Source organism: Quercus robur, chromosome 11, assembly GCF_932294415.1.
Source record: "Quercus robur chromosome 11, dhQueRobu3.1, whole genome shotgun sequence".
In the NCBI taxonomy this organism is placed as follows: Eukaryota; Viridiplantae; Streptophyta; class Magnoliopsida; order Fagales; family Fagaceae; genus Quercus; species Quercus robur.
In genome coordinates, this window is record NC_065544.1 from 19,532,390 (window position 1) to 19,545,387 (window position 12,998).

General features: G+C 36.8%; 2 protein-coding genes across 2 annotated transcripts in view; one reads left to right on the top strand and one right to left on the bottom strand.

Annotated features, from left to right (window-relative positions):
• Positions 1-645: 645 nt before the first annotated feature.
• Positions 646-1,824, top strand: LOC126707071 (fasciclin-like arabinogalactan protein 19). The gene has a single exon (XM_050406660.1). The coding sequence runs from the start codon at positions 686-688 to the stop codon at positions 1,643-1,645; it is 960 nt and encodes a 319-aa protein (XP_050262617.1). The 5' UTR covers positions 646-685; the 3' UTR covers positions 1,646-1,824.
• A 3,195-nt stretch (positions 1,825-5,019) lies between these two features.
• LOC126705449 (probable helicase MAGATAMA 3) overlaps positions 5,020-12,998 on the bottom strand; it is a 34,068-nt gene continuing 26,089 nt past the window's right edge. The window contains exons 13-19 of the mRNA XM_050404473.1: positions 10,995-11,048; positions 10,770-10,828; positions 10,560-10,644; positions 9,908-10,276; positions 8,908-9,030; positions 8,721-8,807; positions 5,020-5,822 (exon numbers count right to left, since the gene is read on the bottom strand). Coding sequence (XP_050260430.1) covers positions 5,628-5,822; positions 8,721-8,807; positions 8,908-9,030; positions 9,908-10,276; positions 10,560-10,644; positions 10,770-10,828; positions 10,995-11,048 — 972 coding nt within the window. The 3' untranslated portion in view covers positions 5,020-5,627. The remainder of the gene's footprint in view (positions 5,823-8,720; positions 8,808-8,907; positions 9,031-9,907; positions 10,277-10,559; positions 10,645-10,769; positions 10,829-10,994; positions 11,049-12,998) is intronic.

Genomic DNA, 12,998 nt, shown 5'->3' on the forward strand with positions numbered 1-12,998 from the left:
TGAAAATGTTTTCAACAAAATATTTTACAGCAAAAAAAATGGAATGTGTCACACTTCCTAATAAAAATAATCCATGTTAATTTGCAAATTGAACAATTTCATTTTTTTTTTAATTTTTTTATTTCTCATTTGATTCAAATCTTTTTTTTTTTTTCCTTTCAAAATAGTCAAATCAAAGGGAAACGATTTTTAAGATAAAACAAAATTTGCTCCTATCAAATTATTGGATTTTCTATTAAACTCAATCAAGATTTATGAAATTAAGGGTATAATCTCAAACTACATTATGATTATATAGATGAATAATATTTTTGTGATTTAACATTTAATGGATTGCATAAACTTTTCTCCAAATTGGTTTGTATGAAAACTATTGAGTTTTTAATTTTGACTTAAAAGTGTAAAATTAGGCAGGTCGGATCTGGTTGACTATATTGGTTCATCCATGAACATTGGGCCATGAATTTAAGCAGTTAAAAATCGCAAAGCAAAATTAAGTGGAGCCCAATTCAGCAAACAAGTATATACATAACACATGGTTTAGGCCAGTGGCAGTTTCGTAATAAGTCAACATAAAAAGAAAGCCAATAACCATAACTAACCATAACTAACTATATAACAGAATCCACACCCGCGAAACTCACAAAATCAAAACAGTAAACTCTGACTCTCAAGAAGTGCAAAAATGGCGAACAAGATCGTGACTCTGACTCTGACTCTGGGCGTGGTGATTCTGCTACTGTCACTCCCCGGCGGCGTCAAACCCGTCCACTGCATCTCTAGCGGCGACATGGAGTCGATGCTTTCCGCCTTGAGAGCCCGCGGCTACAACCTCTTCTCCAACGCCATCGCCACCTCCGACCTCCAGTTAGACCTCCTCTGCACCCACTCCAACTCCAACTCCAACGACAACGCTTCCAACGACAACGACGACTACTTCTTCACCATTTTCGCTCCCACCGACTCCGCTCTCTTCGCTCTCGACATGACTCAAACGGCGCCGTTTTTCACCGACACGCTCCGCCTCCACGTCGTCCCTAGGCGGCTCTCCTTCTCTCAGCTCCAGCGGCTTTCCTCCGCTAACCTCCGTACTCTCCTCCCCTCGCGTGATCTCCACGTCACCACCAGGCATCTTTCTCCTCCTCCTCCTCGTCGGAATCATCATAATCGTCGCCGCCGTGTCGTTGTCGTCTCCGTCGACGAAATCGAAGTCGTTTTTCCGGGAGTGTACTACGGCCGATACGTCGCCGTTCACGGCCTCAACGGAATTCTCACTCTCCGTGGACCTCCTCAGTACTCTTCCTCGTCTCCGGTCAGTTCGGTTCTCCCTCAGCGAACCAACGTTTGCTCCAACAGTAACCGTACTGCGCCGCCGCCGCCGCCGCCACAACAACCACCGCAAGACTTTTGCGGTTATTCTCCGGCGAATTCGCCTTCGTATCTTGGCGTTTCGCCAGGTCTTGCTCCGACGATCCAGTCACCGGAGAGTGAGAATACAGCGTCGCCTTCTCCGTCGATCGGCAATTATGGTCAGGATGATCAAGATCATCAACTCGGAGAATTATATGGTCCATTGGATGGTGAGATTTTGGAGCCCAGCCACGTCAGCGGGTCGGAGTTGTTATTCTTTGAATCACGCACATAATGTGGGTCCTACGTCCTACGTGGATAACACGAGCATTCTTTTCTTCCTTTGGTTTTGTATTTTTGGATTTCGCAATTTCAGATTTTAGAAATGAAAACGGAGACATGTTTTGTTTCGTGTACGTATCCAATCTGATCCCCTGTAATTTTCACCTATGATTTACTTGTTAGTTTCTTCTACTACTATGCCTATTTTCATTTGTAGCCATATATGATATACCATAACAATTTAGTGAACTCAACCCAAAAAAAAAAAATACTAGTGGAGAGTAATTGGCTAAAAGAAAAGTCATGAATCAAGCTTTCTTTTAAAATTACTTCCAACTCATTATCATTATGTGACAAGTTATAAAACGATTCACATGAATATACATTTTTAGTTACAATATTTTTTATTGAGTTACGTAACTTGTTTAAATAATATGTATAGACAGTTTTATAAATTATCATGTAGTGGATTGAAGCGTTTTTTTTTTTTTTTTTTTTTTTTTTTTTTTTTTTTTCGAAACAATTCGAAGGAAAACTTTTTTTTGACCTTATTTGATTTTGGATCACAACCAGTTTATAATCCAAAAGCATAATGAGAAATGCAAAAGGAAAAAAATTGGAAGTAAAAATAAAAGAAAGCAAGGATAAAAGGGAGTAAGACACAGAAGTTGTAAATAAGAAAAGATGAAAACGGGCAGTAGTTTTAACTAAAAAAAAAAATACTAAAATTATAAGTAGCACATCTTAGAGTTTAGTTGTGTCTATTTGCCATCTGTCAGTTTCTTATTGGCTAAAGGTTGTAACTAATTTAGGAGGGAAACTTGGGTAGGTATAGTTTGGAGCTTAGTTAGAGGCAGTTATGAATGTCTTGCCTTATTAGCGTATAAATACAGTGTGTATGTCAATTATTTTTCATTCATTGCAATATACAGAACGTGATCAATCTGTATAAATATCCCACTCCTACTAAAGCCTACTTAAGAGGAGGGACTATAAATAAGTGAACAAAACGAGAATTAACATACGCATCAAAGAAGCAAGAGGACTTCTTACCTACTTTGATGTCTGTGTAAATGCGTAAAAATAAGCTCAAGAGTGGATTTATTATAAACTACCTCAATCAAATTGCACAAAATATTACAACTTACAAACCCCACACTTGAAGTTGCAAAGCGATTTTTGAAGCGATGCACCAATATTAAAGTATAGGATAAATTTCAAAAAACTACCTTGAGGTTTGAAGAAATACCAAACACATCCACAACTTATAAAAAATGGCCAATTTAATCCTTTAACACAAACGGTGTTAACATCCACCGTTAATAACAAACTTTTCTAAAAAAAATTAATACTCAGATCTAACTCTTTCTTCGTTTCTATTTCCTAATCTTAGTCTCCCTCAACTTTCTTTTTCTTTATCAAAATCATTCTCTAAAATTTTCTCCATTTTTCTTCTTAAAATAAACAACACAGCAATTCTTTTTTTGGTTCTTTTTTCTTCAAAAAAAAAAAATTAATGAAAAAGGTGATTACTTTGCTACTTTCTGTTTGGTAGCCAAGAAAATCAAAGAGAAATGCTTAGAAAATCAAAGGAAAATCCATAGAAAAAGCCTCATCTCCTCCATGCAGTGTTTGAAGCCGAGAAAACAAAAAGAAAAAGAAAAAGCTCCTTAAAAAACAAGCCCTTTTCTCCTCCACAAAGAAACCCAAGAAAACCCAATCCAATCACACCATCTAAGCTCCTAAATCCACCACAAAATTGCCATCAACCACCAAGCAAACATCAAAACTGCTGATACCCATGTCAGCCAAACCCAAATTCAGTTCCACCACTGCAAGATCTCCACACCGAAATAGAGAGATGAGAAAGGAAACATCAACCACCAAGCAAACATCAAAACTGTTGATACCCATGTCAGCCAAACCCAAATCCAATCCCACCATTGCAAGATCTCCACACCGAAATAGAGAGATGAGAAAGGAAACATCAACCACCAAGTAAACACCAAGCAAACATCAAAATTGTTGATACCCATGTTAGCCAAACCCAAATCCAGTCCCACCACCGCAAGATCTCCACACCGTAATAGAGAAATGAGAAAGGAAGCGGATCCATCATCCATCATTAGCAAGATTTAGACAACCAAAGGCAAACAAAGTTGGGAGAGAAAGAGTGTAAGATTTAGACAACCAAAGGCAAAGAAAGTTGAGAGAGAAAGAGTGTTAGATGAGATTGTGAAAAGGAAAAGAGAAAGAAAGCCAGATTTGGAAAAGAAAAAAAAAATTTGAGGGAGAAAGAGAATATGGTGAGACTGAGAAAAAGAAAAGAGGTGAGAGAGTAAGAATTTGTTAATAACGGTGGATGTTACCACCGTTTGTGTTAAAGGATTAGATTGACCATTTTTAACAAGTTGTGGATGTGTTTGGTATTTCCTCGAACCTCAGGGTAGTTTTCTGAAATTTACCCTAAAGTATATTTCGTTTTCTTTGACCATAGATAAACAAATTTTGGTAGTTTAGATAAAACAAGCTTTCTTTCTTGCTTTCTTTTTTTTCTTTTTAATTTATGAGGGTTGTTTGGGTGAATGACTAGGGATTAAATCCCTTTCATTGTAATTATTATCAAATTACAGCATGTGTAATAGAGTTGCTATAAGCATCATCGGAAATTCCTCCAAATTAGGAAAGGAGTGACCATTTAGAGTGGCAAACGTTCAATCTCTTCAAGTGTACACTGGTTGCACTCTTTCCAATAGTTCTCGTGATTGCATAGCATAGTGTAATCGCACCCATAAGCTTAAAGCATAACCCATTGGAGTCAAAACAAGCAAAAATCAATGACTAGAGTGAGTAAATGCAAAATCACAATGGACCACTTTTATCGCACATGCAACATTTACCAGAAGAACGTATTAATATGAGAAATTTGTTAGCCACAAATATGGTAAGAACATTTGTATCCTGAAATGCTTGGTTTACAAGAATTAAATGTGTCTAGTATGGTTCTTTTGTAAGGAGACATTGCATCCTTGATATGCTATAATGGACAGCCAAGGAAAGATTAGAATTTAGATCGATGCATGAAATAAAACACTTTCAGAGGCACATATACTTTAGGCAGGTATATCCACCCGGTGGTGAGACAGTTCAAAGTTAATTCTAACATGAACACAAGATTGTCAAGTTTTGATAATGGTTTAGCATGGAGAGAACTAGTATATGATTAAGTTAGCTTGTTCAAGCTAAATAAGTGGCACGCTTTAAACATAGGTGCAAAAAATCACCAAATTGAACAAGATTACAAAAAGCACCCCACTTGCTTTTTCCTGAAAAAAATTTGACACTTCATGAATTGCATGCAATTCTTTATCCAAAAGCACAGTGACAGTAGAGAAATGCACAATGGCTTTTATTGTGATTAACACAACTAGGGCTATAAATGAAAATTTCTTTTCATTCTCTATCTTTTGCCTTTTGTCCTTGTTTAATTGGTAAAAGAAAACAAGAAAATCGATGACATTGTAGAAAGAGTGGACTGATACATTTGAGACCTAGAAAATACACTAACCATTCTAAGGGGGCATTGCTAAGAATACCCTACTACCTACTTTTTTTATTTATAAAAGGATCTTACAAAATGTGAATTATCATGCATCAAAGGAGCAACATGACTTCTATCTCCTTTGATGTTGTGCAAATGCGTAATAAGTTCAAGGGGATCAATCAAGTACCTCGATCTTGTGAAGCCTCTATACATAATACTCCCAATCCCAATAGCCAGCAAAGGAGCATAATCCTTTTAACATCAATGAAGAGTAATCCTTGTATAAAACAGTTGCCATTCTGATGTAGAAATTCCTCCAAAACGATCGTTTCAATGAAAGTACACAAAATTGTTGGTGGGTTTCAACTTACAAACCAACACCTGTAGTTTCAAAGTGATTTCCATAACTTTGTGGTTCCCAGCCAGATAATATTCATAGTAATAGGTGGACTTAATCATCTCCAAAGCCTTCCATGTCACCGTCCTCATCCCCATAGTCAAGGTCATCTGCCACCTGCTCATGGTCAACATCCCCAAGATTACCATGAAGGTTTGCATTATTATCTACCTCATCATGTTCTCCAGTTTCCAATTTCATGGAACCTAGATTTTCATCAGTGAAAAATGAGGTATAGGGCTTGGAAACCTGCAAGAGGAAATTAAATGTCATGTAGGAATTATGTGATCACATGAAATATTTCAAAATTCAGAAAATTAAGAAAGAGATTCTATAAACATTGGGATGGACTGTCTAGATGTAAATCCCTGAGCTCAAGACCAATCCTCAAATGTATGACTGTTACACTTGCGCTAAATGATCCATATCAAACATAACGAGCCAAATGACAGATATTCGACAAATGCTTCCCTAACTAGTTCCTCCACCCAAAAAAAAGGACAACCACTCTTTGATAAGACCCGAGAGACCCGAAATGATCTAAAAACAAAGTTCCACAACTGATCCCCCCCAAAAAAAAACAAAATGAATGAAAAGATGATCCACTACACTGGCACATGCAACACCAACCCACTATAGTATAGCCTCTTCTCCTAAGATTATCGCCAATGAGTATTTTCCCCCATGTTGCCTCCCAAACAAAAAAAGAAACTCGCCGATGGGCCTTCACCACCCCAAATACCTTTTGAGGGAAAGTGACAGAAGAAGACCCCTCAAAAGATTATATTAAGAACGAATGTCAAACTCCCCATTTTTCCTCAACCTCCACCTCACCCAGTCTCCACTCTCAATAAAAGGAATATGAGACTCTAGAAGATGAAGAAAGGCAGCCAACAAATCCAACTCCCAATCATTAAAATCTCAATGAAACATAACATCCAAACTCCGCCGCTTGCCCTCAACCTCCCTCACCAATAAAGACTCCATTGAATCCTTCTGATTGTTGGAGTTCTCTTATAGAATTGGGAAAGCCACTTTGAACTAATAGGCCAAAAATATCTAATATGGGAAGCATTGTTCTTTTTGGGAATTAAAGCTATAAGGGAATCATTGAAGAATTTGTCAAACTTCCCATACTGGTAAAACTCCTCAAAGAATATCAACACATCTCTCTCCACTACCCTTCAACAGTGATGGAAGAAAGCCATAGTAAACTCATCTGGTCCTACGGCTTTATCCCCCTTAAAATCCCTAACAACTTGTAGTATCTTCTCCTCAAACCTCTGCTCAAGTAACCACTCTCCACCACCCCAATATGACCAAATTCCAACCACTCAACTGAAGGTTGCCAGTCTTCCGTTTCCTGATACAAAGACGGATGGAATTGGACCACCTGATCCGTCATCTCCTACTCCTCCTCATACATCACATCCACATCCAAAATACCCAAATGGTTATTTCGTTTACAAGAGTTTGCCATCTTATGGAAGAACTTAGTTATTATCACCCTCCTTAAGCCACGACTCTTGATTTGTCTACAAGAAATCTCTTCCATAAAGATGAGATAAAACTTAGCTTTCACTTCATCCCTTACACTCTTCTCCTCATCAATGAGCCCATGGACTCCTTCCTTCACATCCAACCTTGCCAACTCCCCCAAAAATTTCTTCTTATTGATTCCTAAGTTCCCAGACTTTCTCTTATTCCACCATTTAAGATATTCCCTCACTACCTTCAACTTTTTGGCTAGCACAAAGCTAGGGGTCCCACTGAAGGAGTAACAATCCCATAACGACTTGACTCTCTCAACAAACCCCTCCGTCTTTAACCACATGTTCTCAAACTGGAAAGGGCTTCCCCTCTCACCATTCCCCCTGCCTCCAACAAATTTGGACAATGATCCGGGATTGGGTGTGGTGAAACCTGTTAGATCACATTTGAGAAATGCTCTTCCCAATCCGAAGAGAACAACACCTTATCAATCTTAGACATTGGAGGCAGATCTGTACCACTTGTCCAGGTAATTACCCTTCCAGTGGCAAGACAATCAGATTAAGGCCCTCAAAATCAGAGAATTCCATCATCGTCGGGCTAAGTCTAGGCATCCCAACCTCTCACTAGAAAAGTGAATGACATTAAAATCTCCTATACAACACCAAGGCACCCTCCCATCTTTGCCGAATCTAAGCTAATTCCTCTATTGTCATTAGGGCCATAAAGCCAGGAACAAGCCCACTCAAACCCATGTTCCACTTGCCCCAACCTACAAGACACTGAGTACATGCCAACAACAGACTCTAAACTCTCAAGCACCCTTCTATACCACATAATCACTGCCCCACCTGCACATATTGGAGCCATCAAGAGCTACCCAATCCACATAAGAACAACTCCACAAACTATGCACCATCTGCCTGTCCATCCCATCCATCCCTCAGATTCTTCACCACTCAGAAGGTTCAAGTTACACTTAATATAATACTTGTTAATATAAATCTAATTAGACTAGTAATTTAACCATCTCATCACTGGAATTTTTCAAGCTTAACACACATGCCAAATCTCATATTAATTGGATATTATTTACTATATAATTCATAAACTCATTTTTTAAAATAAAAAGAACCTAAATTTCCACCGTTTTATAGATGAAATAATTATTGATCTCTCCTTCTCTTTATATTTTGTAAGCATAAAGGGCATAAGGAGATCAAATAATCTAAAAATGGATTTGTAACAATATATATATATATATATATATTTGATAAGTGCATTTGTCAAATTACTTTTTTTTTTTTTTTATAATTTATTTTTTATATAGATAAAAATAATGAGTAAATGGAAGGTGTTCACATATAGAATAAAAAGTTATTGAGCGACTTAACATTGTAAAATTTTTCTTGGCTTTCATTTTTTATTTATTGTTTTTGATAGGTAATGACACTTGGCTTTCATTAAATATAAGCTACATTCCAGAATTTTGGGACAATAAAGAATAATTTGATTTTTTTTTTTAAACACAAAAAATTTGATTTGTAATGGTCAATGAAAGGCTTAGGTAAAATTTCTGTCTCAGCAAATCAAAAGAACCTTTTGAATACATTGTTAAAATGAAATTCTTAAATAACTCAATGAAGAAATATTCACCTGAATAAAACACTTTCTGTTCTCAGAACTTTCCACTAAGTTATTCCAGTGCTCATCCCTCCTCAATGTTGAGGAAGACCCTACCACCTAAAGAAACAGCTAAAGCTTAGCTTCCATGAGCAAAGGTGAAGTGCGTGAGACAACAAAAGTCCTGTTGAAAATATCCAAATGCAGAATAATATCATACCAGGACGGAAGACTTTGCTCTGGTGATCCCAACATTCATTCTCCGATAATCAGCCAGAAATCCAATGCTTTTATCTTTGCTTGCCCTAACACATGAAAATATGGCAACATCCTTTTCACGTCCCTGTAAAGAAGATGAAAAGGTTTGCCTTTATCCTTCAACATCTTAGTTTCCAGAACTAGAGCCAAACAAGGGGAAAAAAAGTCCACAAAGAACTCAATTTTTTTAATTGGTAAGTTACATACAACCAATGGATTTTGAAACCACATACCCACCCTCTACTCATTCTCATGTGAGGATGAAGTGCCATTTGAGCCCACCAAGAACCTAATGATCTTAGTCATCTAAAATATGAGGAACTGCAATGGGTTTAATTGAAACTTTAAATCCTAGGGCTGAAACCAACTTTCAATTAAGCTACCTTTTATTTCTTTTAAAAGATAAAAATGTTCATATTACTCTACCTGCTCTAGGTCAATCAAATCAAATGCTAGTCAAACCTGTTGACTTGTAACCAAGTTATCAAATGGGACAATAACTAGTTTGAGTATGGTTTAGACCAACTCATCCTATTATCCCAAATAAAGAAATGTAACAACAGTATAGAAAAAGAATGAAAATGGATAAAAAATTATTATGTATCATTTCTCTCTCTCACTCAATCTCTTCCTTTGATAATATAATCCATTTGATATAACCATTGCATAGGAAATCAGGCTTGCGCAATTCTACGCATTATACATTCCAACTGACAATTCACTCTTGGAAACTACCAAAAAGCCAACTCTTCATATGTAATCGTGGTTTACTCACCAGGGGTGGGTCTAAAGGGCCCTGCCTTTGTGAGGTTCCATGTCATCAAAAATAAAAATAAAGAAAATAACAAAAAAAGCAAAAACAAAGCCAACTCTTCATATGTCCTAAAAAACTAAGTTCAAGATACTATCAAAAGCAATTCTAATGAAAGTAAAATTATACGAGGGAATATAGTGTACTTTACCTGGCAACCATCAACAGTAGTAATATCCACTACCGTATCTGAATCCACTCCAAAAGTAGTCTTAAAGTGGTCTTTAAGCAGTTTTACTTGTTGGCTATAGGGGGATATAATTGCAAATTGAGAACTTGACTTGAGCTCTGGGTACCTACTCACCAACTTACAGTACAAGAGGAGAACAAATTCAACCTCATCAACATTTACCCAAGATTCACTTCCTGCGAGCTTGGACTCTTTCCCTTCATGTAAATCAAAGAAGCAAAATGGTCCAAAGCAACGGTATGAATGCCAGTCACGACTTGTATGCACTTCTATATTAGGCCCATCCTCCAATGACTCAGCATAAAACTCCCTTGAAGGAAAGCTTCTAATCTGGTTGAAAAGAATGGTTTTGAGAACTATTATTTTTAATAATAATAATAATAATAATAAATTTAAAAAAAAAAAAAAAAAAAAACAAACAAACAAACTTTTGAAACTTACTTTCTCAGTTACATGATTTCATTTATTCTATTTTACTCCCAAAACATGCCATACCATATCCAAATTTATTAGGATTCACCATGTTGGTTTATTTATATTGTGATGTGCTCCCAAGTATCATCAATTAACAATTTCTCTAATAAAAAAACCCATTAGATAAATCAGATCTAACCTCTGGATGCATTCGGTATTGAGTCTTCAGCATTGTCACAGGATAACCAGCCCTTTGCAATCTCTTGAACAAACTTGTCCCATATCTTCAGTTTTGAGAAAGAGAGAGAGAGAGAGAGAGAGAGAGAGAGAGAGCGCAAAATTATATGCACGGAAGTTTTAGGTACAAATCAATTAAACGACACAACATTCATAAACTAAAATGTCATACCCAAATTTCTCTGCAATAGGAGAAATTACAGTTGCTGGCAGTTGAACTGGATCACCAACCTAAGAACAGAACTAAACATGAGCTAAAACATAAACATTTCCCAAGTGCCAGTCCCTATGTAAATAGGTCAACAGTTTGCACATAGGCCATTACGATAAAAGGAACCATGATATAAACATATGATGTGGGACTTCCATAGTATTAGAAAAAGCACCAGATATATACCAGAAATACTTGTTTGCATCCATTGGCCAAAGGAATAAGAGTTGCTGGTTCCACCTACACATGAAGGAGATACTGATAAATTTTTCAATGTTAATTATAGTGCAGTTAGCAATAATAATTTCATGGGGAAATCTATATGCACCAACACTATACATAGAGTTCTTCTAAAGAATCAAAAGCTAAAATTCAAATAATCAACAAAGTCTACAAAGGAAAGGCCAGGCCTTCATACAATGGCAAGTACCTTCCACTCAAAGTGGCACACTGCAAGTTTGAGTCTGGAAATTGGCCCCTCCAAAAATAAATTGGAGGTAAGATTGCCTACCAATCACCTCTCCTAGACCCCGCGGAAGCAGGAGCTTTGGGCATTGGGTACAAACTCATTAATAAAGTCTCTAAAGGAGGGAAATGAAGTTCATGCCAAAACAAGTAGACCACTAATACTTGGCTGCAGAAATAAAGACTTCAGCTCTGGAGTAGACAACCAAATGCCATTAAAGACGCAAAAATTCCTCTTTCCATATTGTCCACATACGGGAAAACTGCTTCTATGCCTTCCACTGATACACATTAGATGTGTGCTATATGTCTCAAAATTCCTTTCAACAAAACTGCTTCTATGCCTTCCAAACTAAATTATGCCTCAGCCACTTTCTGAGACATCAATCATTGAACCTTGAGAGGAATTTTTGAGACATCAATCATTGAACCTTGGAAATAAGGCCTAGTTGTTGTTCTATTATTTTAGACATATAGCACACATCTAATGTGTATCTAGCTATAACAAAGAGTCGAAGACATATATTAAGCTATGCCAAAGTTCAGCACATACATGGCTAATCAACTTCTTGAGGTAAGTAGGTAATACTTCTCTCTAGAAATACAAATGATACAAGGAACATCTCTCTCATTTTTTTGATTTTTAGAAATCCTAGGAGGGAGTTGTTATCTCTATGTTTCCAGTGTGTAGAGAAAGAGGCATGTTTTGACTTTTCTATTACAAAACCTTTTATGTTCAAAGTCATTTCCTCATTCTACTTAGGCCTATGTATATATTTATTTCTATCAACCAGTGATCAGAGGCTATGCAAGGTGGGTGGGCTAGAGACCTCCACTCCCCTAGGGTGCGTGGGGGCAACAAAACCCACCCATCCTGGAAGTTGACCCGTAAAACTCCCCCTTATCAGCCTTCTTTGGCTTTTGATAGATGTATTATCACCATTCAAATGTTGCAGCTAGAAATTCCTCTTTATAGCTACATCAACTTACCACCTAGCTTACCTTACTGTTTGCAATCTACAGCAAAGAACCCAATCCCAAATAATGGTGAACATTGGACATGATCTTGATTTAATCAGGATAAAGGGAATTAGGAGTCATTTGTTTCTACCTTTTACCTCAAAAAAAAAAGGAGTCATTTGTAAGTTGCATATTGAAAGAGCATAAGATCATGTCAACTATGATACTTTAATCTATCTGTGTGGGGAAAATGGGATTTAGGGATAGATTGTGACGTTATATTCACTCTTCCATATCTACGATATGAATCTTGCTGTTGGTGAATGGTTCCCTATTAGGCATTTTCAACAGTTCAGGGAGACTAAGGCAAGATGATCCTTTCTCACCATGGCTTGCTCACAGCTCTCCTCTGATCTAGTTTTGTTCTCTCTTTTTTTCCTCCATGGTTTCGAAAGAACATACAAGAAGTGAGGGTGGGAAGAAATGGGATTACATAAATTGAATGCTGGTTACTAGACATGCTAAAATAAGTGGGGGTATTTAATTGGGAATGCCACATGTCTTTTTACTATTACTTAATTGAATTTTTTTTCCTATTCAATGTAACATTACATGGCCATACAATTGCAACACAGACATATAATGTACAAACATGTTATTGTGTACAACATTTATAGTATTATTTAAAATATATTTTATTATTGCTTTTAAATTAAAGTAGATATGTTTTCAAACATTTTATTGTTGTTACTTATTTTTTTAACC